Source organism: Pristis pectinata, chromosome 5 (assembly GCF_009764475.1).
Source record: "Pristis pectinata isolate sPriPec2 chromosome 5, sPriPec2.1.pri, whole genome shotgun sequence".
In the NCBI taxonomy this organism is placed as follows: Eukaryota; Metazoa; Chordata; class Chondrichthyes; order Rhinopristiformes; family Pristidae; genus Pristis; species Pristis pectinata.
The window spans coordinates 36,291,895-36,311,905 of NC_067409.1; the positions used below are offsets into that span (position 1 = coordinate 36,291,895).

At 38.3% G+C, this 20,011-nt stretch overlaps 1 protein-coding gene across 8 annotated transcripts in view; it reads right to left on the reverse strand.

The window, feature by feature from the left end:
- adam22 (ADAM metallopeptidase domain 22) overlaps positions 1-20,011 on the reverse strand; it is a 232,200-nt gene that overhangs the window by 48,646 nt on the left and 163,543 nt on the right. For all 8 annotated transcript variants that reach the window (XM_052015804.1, XM_052015808.1, XM_052015807.1 and 5 more), the window contains 8 exons: positions 18,598-18,669; positions 16,355-16,447; positions 12,900-12,980; positions 11,967-12,017; positions 10,492-10,555; positions 9,168-9,273; positions 6,347-6,466; positions 2,703-2,871 (listed from right to left, as the gene is read on the reverse strand). In XM_052015804.1, the coding sequence (XP_051871764.1) occupies positions 2,703-2,871; positions 6,347-6,466; positions 9,168-9,273; positions 10,492-10,555; positions 11,967-12,017; positions 12,900-12,980; positions 16,355-16,447; positions 18,598-18,669 (756 nt within the window). The remainder of the gene's footprint in view (positions 1-2,702; positions 2,872-6,346; positions 6,467-9,167; positions 9,274-10,491; positions 10,556-11,966; positions 12,018-12,899; positions 12,981-16,354; positions 16,448-18,597; positions 18,670-20,011) is intronic.

Genomic DNA, 20,011 nt, shown 5'->3' on the forward strand with positions numbered 1-20,011 from the left:
TGGCTCAGCCAGTTCTTGAAGCTTTTTTTCTGCCACTTCGTGAGCAGAGGTTCTTCTGCACCAACCCAATCACCCAATTCCCAAGCAATATTTCACTCCTTCCCTCTTCTGCCCCTCCCTCTGCCACCATCGTCATTTGACAGCAGTCTATCATTGGGACAGCTTTTGGCAGTAGGTTGATATTGGTGGTTCCAAAAATATGTTCATACTTACCTCTTAGATCAGTGCCAATTATATACCCATTAAAGTTTTAGTCCATTAAATAAAACTCCTAGAACAGAATAGTTAACAGGAAATCTTACAGCAAGCATAGGGAGCTTCTGTTACTACTTTCCTAACATTGAGATTTTTTTTTGCACTATTTATTCTGTAATTTATAGATTTTTGTCTTTGTACTATACTGCTGCTGCAAAGCAACAAATTTCACATCATGTGTCAGTGATAATAAATATGATTCTGATTTATTGGCAATAGTTTTAAGGGTTCTACTGCACACGCCTCCCAAGGTTAGCAAATTGTAATCCCTGCACATGCCCCGAGTAGAGTACAGGCAGTTCCGCCATAATGCAATAGTTACGTACCCAAGAAACTTCATGTAATAGAAAGTCGCATCATAGCACAACAGGCTGTAGATGCCTTCAAACTACAGATTTAAAACAGATTATCCTGATCATGATTGCACTCAGTCTAATGTGGCCCATGTAATGCAAATAGCGTTCCCTAATCCATCATTCACACTATGGAAACATGCATTGTAGCAGAACTACCTATAGAAAATTCTTCCAAGTCTGTTTGCTCAGAATTTCTAAACCTAATCTCCAAAACCAATCTTAAATCATAATATTTTCATGATGATGGACATAATCTAGAGCTGTGTAAACTATATGCAAACACATGCAGTGTCTTATATATCGGTAACTGATCTAAAATACAATTGTTCTGATAATGTAGCATCTTTTGATACAACACTGGTGGCACAAATATAATGTAAGTCACTGAAAATGCAATTTATCACATTTAGTAATCGGATACACATGTATCATTAATTCCTTCAATCTCTGCTCCATGCTCTAGTACAATAAATCATCACCATTGAAAGGCAAGATAATATATAAATCTTTTCCAGTGTATACATTAGGAAAGAAAAAGTTAGTCATTCATGGAGTTATTTGCCATGAGTCACTGCATACAACATTTTATCTGTTTCTACATTAGCCTTATAAATTCAGTGTAAACAATGCTTACAATTTTTTGCATTTTGGTAGATATGCACATTCAATGGAAAATTAATCCTTTGTTTCATAATTGAAGCAGCAATCAACAAGATGGGAAGCTCAATTATTTCTGAACATATTTTCCAAGATCAGCAAGTGAAGGAGGGTCCATTTGTGATTATCATTTCTCCGTGATAATTGTACACAATACTATATACAAAGACCTTCATAAAAAATTAAAAACTTTTATTCTGCAAGATTATTTTGGTTGAAGGACAGTTCAGATTAACATGTTAAAAGATTAAGATAATGCCATGATTTATATTTTACGTATGTCCACACCTTTAACCCTGACCGCAAAACTATTTCTTTCAATTAGTTTCTTGTATATTCACAAAATAAGATAACCATTGCATAAAGAAAATAAACAAATGCATACAGACAATGTACCTAACAAACAGACATGAGGTTCAAAATAAAAAAAAGGTGACAGTACTATATTTTAGAACTAAGCATTTGCTAAATTTGAAATTGAGTTTCTCTCTCTGCAGGTTATAAATAGAAAGCTTTTATATGTGCTATTTTCCTGGGCTACCAATGTTCGCATATCAGGAGAGCAAGTAGTGTCATCAAACAGAACCTTGAGTGATCGTCCTGTAACAAATCATGAATGAAGAAACGGTGACCATGTTGCAATATAGATACCAAATTTGTACTCTAGATGACCATACAATTTTTAACAGATGAACAATTTAAATAAAAGAATGACAAGGAATATTGAACTTTGCCATATATTTTGTAGAAAGTCTTCAAGTAAATAGATAGTTAACAGTACAACAACACAATATTTGAATAATCAAATCACGTCTGTGATAACTGGTCTCCTGAAGTGAACAATGAAATTCCCCAAGGCATAAGCAGACAGGATAAAAATCACATCAACAGCAACCAATCTGAAATCTGAACATTATGTATCAATTTCACTAAACATTTAACTTTACCAAAAGTGCACATTTTCATACATTACATAATAAAAATGAACTATAGTTCCAGAAATTCAAACTGCAAATATACATATTTTAGAATATTAATTAAGTTTCAAAATAAAATAATTCCAAATACTCCATTAAGTCTAGACCAACTTTAATCTTATTGTTTGAAATACTTCTGACATGGGCTAAAATAGATGTTTTTTAATTATTAGAATTCCATGAGTTTGACTATTTTTCAATTGTCTGGCTTATTTATTTTATCTGCCCGGTCTGGTTAAACTGAAAATACACAAAACCAATCACCATTGCATGAGTACCCATTTCCTAATATGATTACAGGTAATATGTATGAAATTTTTCATCCAGTCAATTAATAACACTTACCTAGATCGAGAAGACTGGATGAATTTTGGACTAGAGTTAACATAAAGGTAAATTACTCAATTTCCAGCACGGACACCAACTATTAAGTAATTGAACTATGTTATTGACCTACCCCATGTCCTGAACATCTCTTTGCACCACTAGTGCCGGGGCAGGTGCTAAAATTAAATGCTTTCAGGGGCAGACACTTGTGATTGATACACATTCTGTCCTGTCCACATGGAGTTCCATCTTGCACATATCCCAGATCTGTCTCTTCATCTAATATGACATGGCCACCACTAGAAAACATGAGAGACCAATAACGCAAACTAGAAAACACAAAGAGATTGACACTTCTTGAAACTATTTCTGACACTTTAGAATAACATATCTGCATCATAACGTGCACAATTCCAACAAATGCCAAATACATTTTACGTAAGACTAAAAAATGTGCAGAGATTTCAACCAATGAGTAAAACACTGTCTATAAATTCTTCCCTATTTGGTAGCCCTCAACTTCCCAACCCCCATGTCTTTGGGATATGGGAGAAAACTGGAATGCCTGGAAAGAACCCGTGTGGTCACAAGGAGAACATGCAAACTCCACAGAGACAACACCAGAGGTCAGGATTGAACTCATGTCACTGGAGCTATGAGGCAGCAGCCCTACCAGCTGTGCCACTGTGCTGCCCTAGTAACTTGAATTTAAATTCCATAGCTGCCATGGTGGGAGTTAAACTTGTGTATTTGGATCAATGGTTCAGACCTCTGCTAGCTCAGTAACTTAACCACAATGTTACTTCACCATTGTCCCTACATAACTTAAATCTGTCATCTGACTGGAGAAGATGGGTCTGAGATGAACTATAGCTGAAGTTAAAGGCTAAGGAAACTGGATTTACTTATTTTGTGGAGATAATTTCGAGGTTATATAACCGAAGTTTTCAAGCTTATGAAGGGAATGATTATTATGATGGCTTCAAATATCAGGAAAGAAGTGAACAAGGTGGTGATTTTTTTATTTAAGTATAATGGAATTGTGAAATTAGTTACCAGAGAATCCAACTGAAGTGAGCAGTGCATATGGGCATTAAACATAACTTTTTTTTAATCTACAGATAAGTAGGAATTAAAGAATATGGTGCAAATCAAATAAACAACAGCTGTGAAGCTAATAGGCTCCTCCTACCAATTCTTATCCCTGCAAAAACATTTGGATAAATTTTAGGTTTTATGCCAAAAATGTGCTATCTAGTGTTTGTAATCTGTAAAATCTGAAAGAAGTTAAGCTTGAATGACAATAGTTAATTGAAAAGTAATAACATTTATTGATATCCCTAAACAAAATAGTATAATTGAACTGAGATGGAAATTAAACGATTCCATAGAAGTTTAGTTAGATTAACAATTGTTTTGCTGAATCAAGGTTGACAATGAATGAAATTAAAGCAATGAAATGAATAAATCATAAGTAATGGTTTGACTTCACTAAGAAGCTATTGGCAGTTGATATTACTCATTGTTACTGACGGCTTGAATTAATTTAGAGGAGATTTCATGGTTGCCTTTGGTGGGTCAGAACATCGGCAGTCATGAGTACACTCCCCACTTGATCTCTTTTCTTGCTGAAGTTAAACTGGGACTGCAGTGAGCACTGATCACCTATCCATCAAGAGTGAAAAAAAGACCAACTGGCTCTTTGGTAAAAGGGTGTGGAGAATTTACTTTTAGGAAAAGCAGTTCTGCAAACCATGAGGGGTATAGATAGGGTGAATGCACATAGTCTTTTTCCCAGGGAAGGGGAACGGGAAACTAGAGAGCATAGGTTTAAGGTGAGAGGGGAACAATTTAAAAGGAACCTGAGGGGCACTTCCTTCATGCAGAGGGTGATGCGTATATGGAATGAGATGCCAGAGAAAGTAGCTGAGGCAGGTACAATAACAACATTTAAAAGACATTTGGATAAGTACATGAGTAGGAGTGGTTTAGAGGAATATGGGGCAAAAGTGGGCAAATGGGACTGGCTTGGTGAGCACCATGGTTGGCATAGACAAGTTGGGCCAAAGGGCCTATTTCCGTGCTGTATTACTCTGACTCTATGACTAAACCATCACAATGCATGTGGGCCAGCTCAATTTTGCATTGCACTGCCTGCTACTTATATGGCAGGGGAAGAAGAACCTTGCCTATATTATGTCTGTCTTGGAAGCATCAAATCTAGTGCAGGTGGACACTGCGGCTGAGGCACATCATTAAAAGGGGAGTTGTGGTGATGATAAAGAAGATCGACAGTGAGACAGGGGTTTTGTGGGTAACAATGATTTACATGATGGTGAAGATGCAAGAAACGGGCCATTCCATGTGCGTTTTTGGAACCCTCAGTGAAGATATGAAGCAGGCTCAAAGTTCCCACTTCTGCTTCTTTTCAATGTAAACACAGCAGCTACACACAAAAAAATGAAATAATCACAAGGGAGAAAAAAAGAAGCAAAAATGGAATTGACCCAACAAATGCATGGACAGAAGAATGAGAGGGGACCTTATAGAAACATTTAAGATATTGAAAGGACTGGACAGAGTAGATGTGGCCAAGCTGTTTCCCTTGGTGGGTGAGTCCAGGACCAGCGGGCACAATCTTAGAATTAGAGGGTACAGGTTTAAAACAGAGATGATGAGAAATTTCTTTAGCCAGAGGGTAGTGAATTTATGGAATTCCTTGCCATGTACAGCAGTGGAGGCTAGATCATTGGAGGCGTTTAAGGAAGAGATAGATAGATATCTAATTAGTCAAGGTATCGAGAGATGTGGGGATAAGGCCGGAAATTGGGGTTAGAATAGTTTCTCCCCCCCCCCATTTCTCATCCTTTTTCTTTTTTCCCCTTTTCTTTGGAGCAGACTCGATGGGCCGAATGGCCTACTTCTGTTCCCTTGTCTTGTAATCTTGTGAAATACACACCAGAAAATCACATTTCTCCCCTTATGGACTCCTAGGACATCCAATTCACTTAATTTAAGGGGCAAGTCTTGAAATGAAGACATAACATTGAATATGCAAAAGAAATGAAGGAATTCCTGATGCAAACAAGGTTGCATAGTCTCATTATCCCAAATGAAATCTACTGTTGGAAATGGTGCCCAGTTTGTCAATTTACAACTGGGTATGTGGCTGTGAGCTGGGAAATTTACCCAATGATGCTGTCACATTATTTGTGAAGCAAATAATATTGTGAGACTATTGTACAATGTTTGTAATAATTAACTCCTGCCATTATCATAAATGGCACACATTCATAAGAATATAGAAGCAGGAATGTATCTCAACATTGTTTTGCCCTTCAAGATCCACGTTGTCCATTTTCAGGCTGATCCCATATCTCTTATCCTAAAATCTATCAATCTACAACTTGAATATATTTGTAAACTGAAAATCCGCTGGCCCTAGGATAGAAAATTCCATCACCACGGCCTTCTAAATGTTTACCATGTCTTAGTTCTCAATGACAGACCCCTTATTCTGAGACTATACATAGACTCTCCATCCAGGAGAAACAGTTTCTCAGTATCTATCCTGTCAAACCCTCTCAGAATTTTATAGATACAATAGGGTCACATAAACTCCAGTGAGTATAGACTCATTCTTCTCAGTTCCTCTTCAAAGAAGGACCCCAACTGAAGCTACTTTGTTTGTTACTATATAGCACACAATCATAAGGAAGGTACTTTTCCATTTGGTTATTTTGTTGCTCGTGCATCAGAGATATAATAAATTACCTGCAGTTGATATGCTTGTGTTTCTGCAAGAATGAAGTCATTGTCACATCACCCCACAGTTCCCCTACTCTGGGCACACTGGACATATCAGCACACAGCAGGTAACCACAAAGCACATCTCTGGATTAAATAAGAAACAGAGTCAGACTTGAGCTAGATGCAAGATGCATTTTCCACATCCGATTGTTCAAATAACCAATCAGATTATTACATTTTTCATGTTCAATTCGTGTTTTCTGGTTCAAAGTTTTTATGTTACATACCAAGTGACAATAAATTTACCTTGTATGCAATGTAGTTAGAATTTGAATAAAATCACATAAAGATTCACAAACTATTAAATTAGGTAAACTATTCAGTGGGCATTTTTAATGTAATTTTTGTAAAAATGCTTGGCAATCTTCCCATTTGTTTGATTTATAAATCACCATACAGCAATTTAATTTGTGCTAAATCTAACATTGCTTCACTCATGGAAGTCTTTCAATAGATATGTCAGTAATAAAGTCAAAGGGAAGTCAAAGTCAAAGGAAGTGAAACATTCCAGAGCAGGTAATATAAAATGGAGAAATATTGATTAGTCACCTCACACATACCCTATGTGGAACCTTACTGTACTAAAACAAATTGATGGGATTGCCTACAAGGGTAAGTGAGGATACAAAAATTACTGTACAGATACAATCCTTTTGTTTCTTATTTGCTTTCTATAAAGGGTGACCGCCAAATAAGGCACTGTCTAAAGATCCTAATGCTTCTTAATCAGCTGTTTGTGATGGTTTTATGTCCACCGACAGTATGCTAAACTCTCAAAAAGGTTGAACAAGTAATATGGACAGTCTTTTAAGCGTTACTGAGATACTCATTAATGACAAGTCCTCAAAGTTAGTTTCAACCAGAAGAAGCACACAATAGATAATGACCGCAGAACAGTAAAATGCTGACCTTTAAAAAGAACTAACAGCAAAGTAGTAGACTACACCCTAAAGAGTATATAGACAATTTTTCTGTACTATTTAGTTGTGGCTCACTGGATAACTCCCTATTGTCTCTAGCAGCAGATTGTGGTTTCAAGCTCCACTTCAGTGACTTGAGCACAAGCCTAGGCTGTTATTTTGGTATAATACCATTGGAGAATTTTCTTTGGATGAGGTTGTAGAGTGAGGCCCCATGAGGTGAGCATAAAAATCACAAGGCACCATTTCAAAGAAGAATAGAAGAACAGGAGAATTCTTCACCATGCCCTGGCCCATATTTATTGCTTAACTAGCATCACCATCACTGATCACTAACATCACCATGAAATGCTATTTGTGGGAGTCTGTTATGTGCATATTGGCTGCTGTATCTCTTACAATGCAATTGTGATTATACTTCAAAAGTACATCATTGGGTGTAAAGTTAGAATTCTCTGAATATATAAATGCATCAGACACCTTTTCGTAGCGCAGCTCTTAGGAGCCAGGATCAATCTTGTTGTGGTTGTATAACATTTTTTTTTAGATGAACTTGGTTCCAGTATTCAGCATACTTCTTTCTGGTGGCTAGTGTCACCACACTACATGAAGGATGTGACAGCACTAGAGAGGGTGTCCGGTAGATTAACAAGGGTGTTGCTAGGGCTGGTAATTTTTGTTAGGCGGAGAGACTGTCTAGGTTCAGGCTCTTTTCTTTTGAACAAAACAGGCTCAAGGACTATAAGTTAATGAGAGATCAGTATACCAAAAGTAGAAAGAACTGTTTTTCCCTTAGCAGTAGAAGCAGTAACTAGGGGGGCATAGATGTAAAGATTTAGAGAGTTGATAAAAAACATTTTAAGTGAATGATGAGGTCTGGAACTCACTGTGTGAAAGAGTGGTGGATGCTGAAACCCTCACTACTTTTGAATAGTAGCAAAGGGCTATGGACCAAGAGTTGGGAAGTAGGATTGACATAGAGTATGTTTTCAGATAGCACAGACAGGATAAAGTGAATAACATCTTTCTGTAATTGATTCAATATTAAATGTGGAAACTTGAAAGCAAGAAGTAAAGCCATCAAAATAACAATCTATGAAACATTTTAACCAAAATAAGTTATTTAAATTAAATCAAAACATATACCATATTGATACAGATTTGCCGCAAAATTCCCAAGATAGCTTTTTTAACTTGAGTTGACTAAATAAACATATAAAATCATTCAGATCTTCAAATTAGTTTTGTTAACAATAGCATGACATACAACATGCATAACATATGTTAACATATACTGTATAAGATTTCTTTGTACACTATTTAAATGAATATGCTAATCTGTTTATTTTTAATGTTAAAGTAACATGCAAAAGGAATTTCAGAGAAATTTAAGCCTTCTGGCATTTGGTGGACATTATGTTCTTTAAGAACGTAACCAAAACAAAACAAGTTGGGAATACTCAGCTGTTCAGGCGGCATCCTTAGAGAGAGAGAAACAGAATTATCATCTCAGGTTAATGAGTCTTTAACCTTTTCTGTTATATTTTATATTTCCAGCATCTGCAGTATCTTCCTTTTGGATAATTTGATAAAATGCTAAGATGTAATTAAAACCTAAAATTGCAACCTATACTTCAGCATAAATGCTTTATTATCAATGCTTAATTATAATGCTTAAACATCAACATGATTTGTGTGATATTGGTCTTGTCTATGGAGAAGAAGAAAGCTTATTTGTATCCCATACCTAAAGAACAACATTGACTTTGTGCAATGGTTTAAGAGAAATGATAGCCAAATGCAGCCCATTATATAAATGCTTATAATATTATATGTAAAATACTATTAATGGAATATTTGTTTACTGTTTATTGCATTGAATCCAGGTGCCTTTGTCTTTGCCACAGTTCCCTTTTTCAGTTCCTTCAATGTTAAGTTTCTCGTAACATAATTGATCTGCAGCTCTTGCCTCTAAAGAACAAATATATTTCTGTTAGTTTCTGACAAATTAAATAATTTTGCTTCAAATGATAAATAAAAGCTATCAGAAGTTGTCATGGAAATAATGTCAGAGAAGGAATACAGATTGTAAAATGACCTGTTTATAGGTCAACTTTGCAACAGAGCCATGCTAAGTGATTACAAATATATGAAGGGAGTCAGAAGAACCACAAAAAAAAGTGACTTATGAATCAATAACATTGCCAGATGATGTATACACACTGGCAGCAACTGCAGTCTAAACATGGTCTTCACCCAAGGCTTTCTCCATAGTCATTTGGGACAGCATCCATTCCATATTGTCAACTATTACAAGGTGCTGATTCCCAAACACCCTGAATCAACAGTTCTGCAGTACAGGCATTTTCCAGGATCTGGCATATAGGCAATTGTATACCTGGTCAGACCAGGTTGACCTCTGATAAGTAGTTAGGGACACCACACAAGATTTTAAACCATAATTCTGGCCTGACATACCAAAGGGACAAGGGCAACTTTTATATTCAAATTTATTGCTTTCAGGGGATGAGGGGAAAATTGAGAACTCTTCTTCCCGGCCAGGCTACTTTTGAATGACAAAGAACCCCAGATGTGGCCCTACTGGTGCGGATGCTCACTATTTGGCTACAGAGAACTTCCCTTGTCCACACTTGGACCACAGTTACAGCTGTTCCCAACAGGTATGCCATGAAATTTATGTCAGTATGTTCCCTGTCACTAATTTGAGGTCATAAATTCAATTCTCAATTAAGTTCAATGGCCAACAGTGATATGCCTACATGCTGGATATCTGTCAAAATGTATCAGCAGAGTTGGGCCTGTGTTTTTAGTCAGGTGACTTACACATCAAGATCCAGCTATCTTGAATTGTAGCCAGCTCTCATGAGCAACAGGAAGGACAGCCCACTACCTAAAACCAGACAGATAATTCTTTATCTCAAGCTCTGATAAGCTAACTGGTTCCAACAACATGGCCGATCTCATACAGGGAAGTCACCATGCATTTGTCAGGAACAGACAACAGTAGAAGGATCAGCGTTCAGTGGAGGCTCCAGAGGTACATTTTTATGAAGAAAATGTATATTCCCTTGCAGTAATTGGGTCAAAGCTGCAATGTAAAATAAAATATGGATATAGGAATAAATCAAAATATGTCTTATTTTCTTATAATTTATACATTCAACTTACTTGCTCCCCACACATATTTGCACTGTTGCTCCCTAGTTTTACATCTCCCTCCATAACAACGTCCCTGTAAGGGAGTACAAACAAAAACTTTACACAGCAATCCATTTCACCAAAGGAAGACTCAAACTCTGATAAATATCTGCTGTGGAAAGAATGAAATGTTGGAATTTCTCAGCAGGTAAAGCAGATTCTCAGAAAATCACAGAAAATTTATGGCATAGGAGGCCCATCCTGCCCGTGACATTTAAAAAGCCTAATCTCACCTTCCAACACTTGCTCCCTGCCCAACAGCTCTTCAAGAACTCATCCAAGTACTGTTTATACATGAAGAGGAGGTTCTGCCTCCACCACCTTTCAGGTAGTGAATTCTAGAGTTCTACCTCTGTCTGGGTGAAAAAAAATGAGGGTTTTCTATCAATTACTTTAAATCTATGCACCTGCCTTCCCACAACCCTCAACAAGACCCACAAGCTTTGACCTTCCTATTTATTCTATCCAGGCACCTCACAATTTTAGTTACTTTAATTAAGTCTCCCCTCATTCAGCTCTATTCCAAAGAAAATACTCCCAGCTTATTCAATCTTTATCTCATAGTTACAGTTTTCTAGTCCTGGCAATATCCTCATAAATCTCCTCTGCACCTACTCCAATGTAATCACTTCCTGTGATGTAGTGACTACCGGTGGTTAAGGACCAGATTTTGTCCATTAAATACCAGAGGCTCCAAATGGTACCGGCAGCATTCACCTGCTTCAGTGCCGGCAAGTTCAGGTCTTCCACATATTTAGTGTCAAACAAGGAAGTCCCGAGTCACTCAGCAATAGAGGCACCACATTTATCAAGGTGCTCCACTGTTGGATTCCCCATAGATCTTGTCAAGTTCCTCCAGCATTTATGCTGGAGGACTGGCTTATAGACTCCGTTGTTCAGGATCTGCAGCCCCCACTGATTTCAATTGGAATTGGAGAGCTCCAGAGAGAAAAGCAAAGGGGAAGGTTACTTTCTTTATTTCAGTTTTGTATATAAAAGTATGGTTAGCTATTTCTTTAAATATTTTTAACTTACATCACTTTGATAGTTTTTAAAATGTTAAACATCAGAGGCATTTAAACACACTGATAGCTTTGACATCCAGAAAAGCTGGGAGCGAGGCTTTGCCAACTGTCAAGGCTTCAGGGAAAGTTTGGAAGTGGGGTTTCATCAGTATATTGTTGGAGCCCCTGGGTAGGCTCTCTGAATCTGCACTAGGTATGCTTGGGCATCAGGTGATCATTGGTGGTGATGGACGTGAGGGCGGCTCCTGCCAGCAGTATCCGGTCCAACATTTCTGGTCATTGATTCTTCACTGACCTAAAATGTTAAACGTGTGGTTTTTTTTGCTCCACAGATGCTGCCTGACCTCCTGAGCATTTCCGGCATCCTATATTTTTATTTCTAAGCTTCAGCATCAGCAGAATGTTGCTTTTGTTACTTACCTGATCATTGTCACAGATGTAGCCATCTAGTTTATGTACATTTGGTGGACACTTAAAAAAAAAGGAAATTGTTAGTGTAATCAGAAAATACCTTTATGGCTATTCTATACAGAATGATCAATAGTATTATAAATAACATTGCTTAACATGTGATCTGCATGCCCACACAATACATACAAGTTTAACCCATTGAATGATTTTTTAATTAACCATTCTTATTTGATTTCCTGTGGCAACCCTGAATAATAGAAATAAATTTACTGGCAGGAGGTGTTCATCCAGGGAGTGATAAGACTCTAGGGTCAGTTATCCTTGAGGTGGAAACTATTGTACATAGTCTGAGAAGATTAGAACCCAGCAGGTGGCTCCACTAAACTGGCAATGTTGGTTCAGGTAGGGTTCATTGCAGAGTGCTGTGGAGTCTTTATTCGAATATAAAGCAGATGCATAACATTGGGTCCTAACTATGTGGGAAAAGCATATACATATTTTCAATAAATATTACTGTCATCCATTTTAAAACCATTGGAGTAGAAAATTAAAGATGGCTCCACTATTCATTAGAATGGAAATCTCATGGTCTTACACCAACAGCATAGACCAACAATGATCAATCCCTTGTCTCTCATTGACTGATTAGCATAAATATTTTTTTAAGGCAAAACAAATTCTTGTGCTGATTTGATTGATTCATGGTGTCACATGGCTTTTGGGATCAGATACCAGTACCAAAGCACATAATTGATGAAAACATCAATTGATATTAGGGTACAATCATTCACAAATTTTTATAACATTTCTCTGTTTATTGTCTTAAGGGACACTAGCAATCAAATAATTTTCATAAAATTAAATTGTACAATAAGGTTTGAACAATCTAATTTAATTTTTTAACAACATAGTTTCAATATGAAACAAGCATAAAGAAATCACCTCACTAGAATTTCCAGTGCAAGTCTCAGGGATGTCACAATCATTTACTGCTTCACGACACACAAATCCATTTCTTTCAAACTGCAAAGGTACAAAGAACCGTCAATATTTGAATTTTAATTAGATAAGGATCATTTGTTGAGTGTTAACAATTTTTGCGCAGGCCTGGCATCATACAGGAAAAAGGAAAATTTACCAAAATGAGTTTCTAAACTACATCTTTTCCAGTTATCATATCTTACAAAATCAGCTTGAGTGTTAAGTGGTTTTCAAGAATAGGCAAAAAGGACTAATGGCCACAATCAACCAGATATAATTGAAAATTTCTTCACACCAGGAGTACTCAATGCATTGAATAAGCTTCGAGGTAGGATCCTGAAGATTTAAAACCAATATAGCTAAGAAATACTCACTCATTGCACTTCATTTCTGAGCACTACACCTAAGAAAATGGGCTACTTCCAACATGGACTTGAATTGAGATGACTTCCGGATCAAACTGAGGCACCACCAGATCCGAATCATGTTTGTTGGACATGCATGCAGAGATAACATTCCCCCTGCAAATGCTTCTTGGGATTTCTGCCCAGGAAATTAGGTCACATTTTTCTGAGACGTTTCTGTCACTGGACACCCTCAGGAAAAATAATATGCTTTAATAGGTCTGCTTCTTGACCATGTCCCTGCCTGCATGTGGTTCCCTTACTTACATCGTCTCCTCTGGCCATTAACTACCACTCCCAGCCCCCACTCTCATAGCCTCAACTGCACTAACCCCATCCCCACCCACTGATTTCAATCCCAACTCACGCATCCACTTGGTGTGCCATTCCTACTGACAGGCCCATGTGTTGACACCATATTTTGACACCAAAACAGATTACTGTTCTTCTAGCTTCCTATTTGTTGGGCTCTACCTTATCCATCTAGCCATGTATAAACATTTCAATGACTCCTGATGCTATGGCAACCAGCTCTGGTCCTACCTATATTCCAATCAGTGATCAGGTACAAGAGTCCATCACTGATTTTTTCATTGTCAAACTGTTAGGCACTCAGGCCAGTTTTGTTGTCCAGTTTAGATTGAATAATTTAGCACAGATCATGAATCCAGCCCTGACTGTTTACTGTTTAAATATGTTAATCCATTCAGTGGGGAGTGTCTGGAATTTAGAAATAATAAGCAGTTCAGCATGAAATAGTTTTTAAAATGATCTCAATGGAAATGATTGAATCAGGAGTATATTTTGATTAGATCAGGCTACTTTGAATGATTATTAAATGAACACATTGAAGTTGCTTCAATACAAACCAACAACTAACCATAGCAAACAATGAGGCTTTTTCTGCACAGTACGAGAGACTCAGAAAACAAAGAACTCACATCAGCAGCAAACAAGCATCGTCATACCACCTTGTCGTAGCTAGATCTCTATTCAAAGATCCTATGTATGCAAGTTTCTGTTTGTGCACATGCACATTTGAAAGGTAAAAGCACACAATAAGGGATCCACTTAGCCTGAAGGAGCTGCACCTGAACACTTAAATAAGCAAGGAAACAAAAATCAGCATTTACGCAAGCTGTCCTGCATCTAAATATTGTTTTGATAAGCTAATTATAAAATTGATTAAGCCAGAGTGACAAACTCATTTAATTCATGCCCTCAAGCTTCATGAGTAGGAGCTTTTTTTTGCCAACTCAAAAGTTCACACATCTCTTCTATAAAATATAAATTAGCCAATTGTTCACCTCAGCCCACATGAATGAAATGGTCCTGAAGATCCCTATCTGAAATATGTCTGTATTTATGTTATCACTTTATCAGAGCCTCAACATTCCCCAATACAGCAAACCAACCCTCCACACCAACACTGCAGAGACTCTTCACCTAAAAGCTGGAAAGAGGGGTTATAATTCCTTGTGAGAGAAATTTATTCTTGGTGTTTGGCATGAAATGCACAATAATAGCAAATGCTCAGTGTAGCATCTCATAAACCATTTCTGCAGTGGGATTTACAAGGCCGGATATACGATGAAAAACAAATTTGGTTATATTGGCGAAGGCATTAGTGAAACAAGGCTTGACCTCATTAAAAGGCTTGTGCTTACATTTTGAACTACTCTGAAGTTGTTGTGCCTGGAAGCATTTGATTCACTCATTCTTACACCCACCCTGAAATAAACAGTGTGGCAACTCAGAAACTAAGCATTGCTATTAAGAGGATCCCACCTTCATGGAGGTGAGTCTTTGGAAAGTTTTTGTTTGGTGGTTGGAGACTTTTTTGAAGCCACCTATTTTGTTGAAATGTTTGATGCAACTGCAGTGTTGGGGAACTGACCTTTGGCTATGATCCAATGGTCTGGCCCATTGCAATATACTATAATGGAATCACTACTGAGGCTGGGACAACAGCCCCCACCCCTTCACACCAACACAGAAGAGATTCTATACACCTAAAAGCTAGAAAGATGAACGGGGGCCTCCAGAGTGGAAATTCCTATGGCTCCTGTGGGAGGCCTATGCCAGGTTAAAGAGCGTGGACAAGAGGGTCCTCTGGAAGTGGACTCAACATGGCATTGGGGCAGTGGATCAGAAGGATAGACTCCTGGAGCAGTAATTGACCCTTGTCCTCTGTTGAAACAGAAATGGGAACCAAACACAAAGGGACATTCAGCAGTTCTAGTGACTTTGAAGTTTATACTGGCCCTTAGTTTCTGTGTTCAGCGTTATTCCAGGCTGCAGGAAGTGACATAATCCAATGTCATTCAATTGGATGCCTATCAAACAGTCGACTAATGTTGGCTTTGCAAGGAAACTGCAACATATCACCTTCAAATGCAGGCAGCCAGGTGATCAGGGGAATTCCAAAATTACTCGGCTGCTGTTAGAGGCTCCTACAGTGACCCCAGGTCGCAAACACCACCAGGACCCAGACAGTCACAGATTAAAACTCTTGTATGTTGCAAACAAGAGCACAAACACAGTGGTACAGGACCAGGGGCAAGGCTACTCTACACTGGTCTCTCCACTGCGCTGTGGAAGTCTGGAGGCTGCTACTCTGCAATGCAGAAAAGTGCCATCTTCCTGAAGATTTCAAGTGATCCAACAGTGAACTCACCTGGGGCAGTAAAAGGAGACATTGACTCAGTTCAGTGTGGTGCCACAGGAGCTGGAGGCATGGATTGGCCCAACATTCCCAACAAAAGGATATATTGCATTTTTGTAACCTCTGCAGGAAGAAATGCTGCCCGTTCTAAAGTTAGTGGGATTCAGGTTTGACCTCCTATTGTGCATATAAATGATGTAGCTCCCCCAGACATGTGATCCTGTATATAACTGCCTGGTCATAACCCTGAGCAATTCTGGGCTGCTGTATTCATTTTAACTGACACATTAATCTTACAATGTATGTGAATGACTATCACAATCACTGGCATTAATGTTTTGTTTTACCTGACATTCTTTACAACAAAGTCCATTGCTGCATTTGGCATTATTCACAAGAGTGCACTTCACACAGCAGTTTCCTCCTTCCTGGCGACAAGCCTAAACAGATGAAGAAATAATTTTATATCATGCACCAGCATATTAAATGTGCTATTTTGTAGATACACACGTCAGTAGTAAATGCTCAGTTCAAGTGGGATATTGCACTATTTTATATTACAAAATCACGGCAGAGTCCAATAGAAATTGCTGACTAGCCTCAGTCATGTCTACAATGATACTGTTTCAGTCATATGCCATAATTTGTTGAAAATGCCTCATGCGCAACACAAGTAAATGTACTTCACATCTATGGGTTGGATTGTGTGTGACTAGCTGTGCTGTCTGCAGTCCCCACACTTGTGCATTTGTACCTGGGCAGGGGTGAGGGGCTTATCCCAAATGAGACAGCGAGATCTGAGCAGTAACTTGATCTCCCACAGACAGCCTCTGATAGAATGCAAAGATGGGGAGGAGCTTTACCTTCTGTCAAAGCTGTCAATGAAGTTAACATACTTTAAAATGTCTCTGAACATTCATCTCCCATTCTAGTTCAGTTAAAACCAGAAGTGGATGGACTCCAGGTGGCTTTGGTTCTGATTCAGATTACTTTTTTGTTTGCTCTGATATCTAATGAAGTTCACCCCTAAATACTGGAGCTTGGCATGGAAGGATAACTGGCATTAACCACAAGTCCAAGCGGCCCCCTGAGAATGGAAACTGGAAAGGCGAGGAGGAGGACAAGGTGCGGGAAGAAACGGGTGATAAAGAAGGCATACAGCAGGCTTTCTTAATCAGTTGGGGCATTGAGCATAAAAATCGAGGCTGAGAGACCACCTAATAGAAGTATATAAAATCACGAGCAGCATACATAGGGTAGATAGCCAGAGTCTTTTTCCAGATTTTGAATTGTCAAATACTAGAGAGCATAGCATTAAGGTGAGGTGGGGAGGGAAGGGGGTCGGGGGGGTGGGGGGGTTAAAGGAGATTTACGAGGCAAGTTTTTTTTACACAGAGAGTGATAGGTGCCTGGAAGGTGCGGCTAAGGGAGGTGGTAGAAGCAGATGCAACAGCAATGCTTAAGAAGCATTTAGATAGACACATGAACAGGCAGTGAACAGAGGAATACAGACCATGTGCGGGCAGATGGGATTATTTTGATAGAGGTATATAAAATTATAAAAGGCACAGATAGGGTAGGCAGTCAGAATCTTTTTCCCGTGATGGGGGTGTCAAAAACAATAGGACATTGGTGTAAAGGCAAGAGGCAGGAGTTTTAAAGGGGATCCGAGGGGGAAAGTTTTTCATAGAGAGCAGTTAATATCTGAACGTGCTGCCAGAAGAGGTGGTGGTAGATTTAATCACTATATTTAAGAGGGATTTAGACAGGCACGAGAATAGACAAGGCATACAAGAGTATGGACCTAATGCAGGCAAAGGGGATTGGTATAGATGGACAAAATGGTCAGTATGGACATGGGGCTGAAGGGCCTGCTTCTGTGCTGTACAACTCTGTGACTCTAACTCATTAATTCAAGATTCAGGACATAACCTGGCAGCATAGTAAGTTGCCTAATGGATTCTATATCATGGAAACATAATGGCTCAGGTTTTACAGACAGTGACTTAAAGAAAGGCATTGCTGCTAACCTCAAAATAAAAGCTACCCACAAAGATATAGCAAACTCTTTCATATCATTTCACCAACTCTGACATGACTTTGAATCTGATGCCATCCATCAAAGATCTTTGGCATCTAGTAACAGTGAATTCAGTGGGCAGAATGATTAATTAGAGTGAAGATAAAAATAAACCTTCCATTACTGTTTTAAAAATCATGGGAATGATACGCTACATTGAAAACATTTGTTTCTCGGGGACAGTAATGACCAGTAATGATTAAAATTTAGGACAGTTAAAAACCCAGTTATACATTCAAGAAGGCTTACATTTTTATGGTGAGAACAATGAGTAAAAATGAAGATTAAGCTGCTTCTCTAATTCTATTTTGACTGCCACATAGCAACACTGCATCATTTCTAGGTGGAAGTTATATCTGGGAGTAACTTCAGGATTTCCACATGTATGGATACCAAAAGTTGTGCAGGTGCTATTTTACACAGTAATATTAGTGAGTCCTGGTAGTTTTGCCATCATTACAGTCACAAATTTTGAGCCAGTAAGCAGCAGACTGCAGAATTGCTACTTACAGTCGGTGAACCACAATCACATTCTTCTCCTGCCTCCACAAATCCATTCCCACATTCTGGGGGATCAAGAAGCTGCATTGGTAATAGAACAACATAGTTATAATGAAAGGTCCTAAATCTGAAACATTAACGCCGATTTCTCTCTCCATAGAGGCTGCCTGACCTGCTGAGTGTTTCCAACATTTTCAGTTTTTTATTTCAGATTTCTAGCACCTGCAGTTTTTTCCCCCAGATTTTCATTAGTTATAATCCAGACCACTAGTTCTGGTCAATTTTTAACATAACAACTAGATCAAACAATTTAATTGCTGGAAAATTCATTAAGACAACCTTGGGTTTCTTGATTGTAACAATAATCATAGCCGTTCACAAGGACCAAATACGCTCAGTATTATGATCCAAAAATCCAGAATGGAGAACTATATTATTATTTTTCTTCTTTTTCATAAATAATGCATCTTTTTCAGTGAAGGTAAACTTTTCTAATTTATCAGTTGTCATGTAATATTCTCTTACCATCATCCCTTATCCTACCAGGTGGAGTGGATGAACAGCCAGGAGACAAATCCCTTGGCTTTTCCTCCAGCTTCCACTTTCCCAATGTCATGTGACCAAGTCCAGGAACCTCGTTCATCGGGGACGGCAAGTGCGAAGACTTGCTTTGCATTACCACAACTTGGCACGTTAAAGATTCACGACATCAAAGCAAACTTAATATTGTCTCTCCAGGTTTGTTACTGTTAGGATTGTCCATGAGTGTCCTGACACTCCTGTTTTGTAACTTCACATTGGAGTGGAAGTTTTCTGTGCCTGTTTTGGGATAGTTGTTGCACACATGGCTTCACAGAGGAAGATCTAATCCAATGGCAAGGGGAGTCAAGACAACTGGTGGAAAAATTCCAATTGAGTTGTTAATTTTGAGATAGTTTTCAGTTTCCTAGTAAATAATAACATTGAAACAGGAAATTCTGAAGAAACTTAATTAACTAATAATTATTTCCAATGCAGAGCAGTAAGAAGTTTAATGAAGAGAAAAAGGCTACCAGATGTTTTTTTCATAGATTCACAATTCTCACCAGACCCCTCAAACTTGACTACACTGTCAAGGGCCTGAGTTACAGGGAGAGGTTGGCCAGGCTAGGTCTTTATTCCTTGGAGCATAGGAGAATAAGGGGTGATCTTACAGAGGTTTATAAAATCAAGAGGGAATAGATAAAGTGGATGGTAGCAGTCTTTTCCCCAGGATAGGGGAATCCAAAACTAGAGAGCATAGATTTAAGGGTGAGAGGGGAAAGATTTAAAAGGGACAAGGGCAATTTTTTCACACAGAGGGTGGTGAGTATATAGAACGAGCTGCCATAAGAAGTGGTTGAGGCAGCTACAATAGTACCATTTAAGAAGCACTTGGATAGGT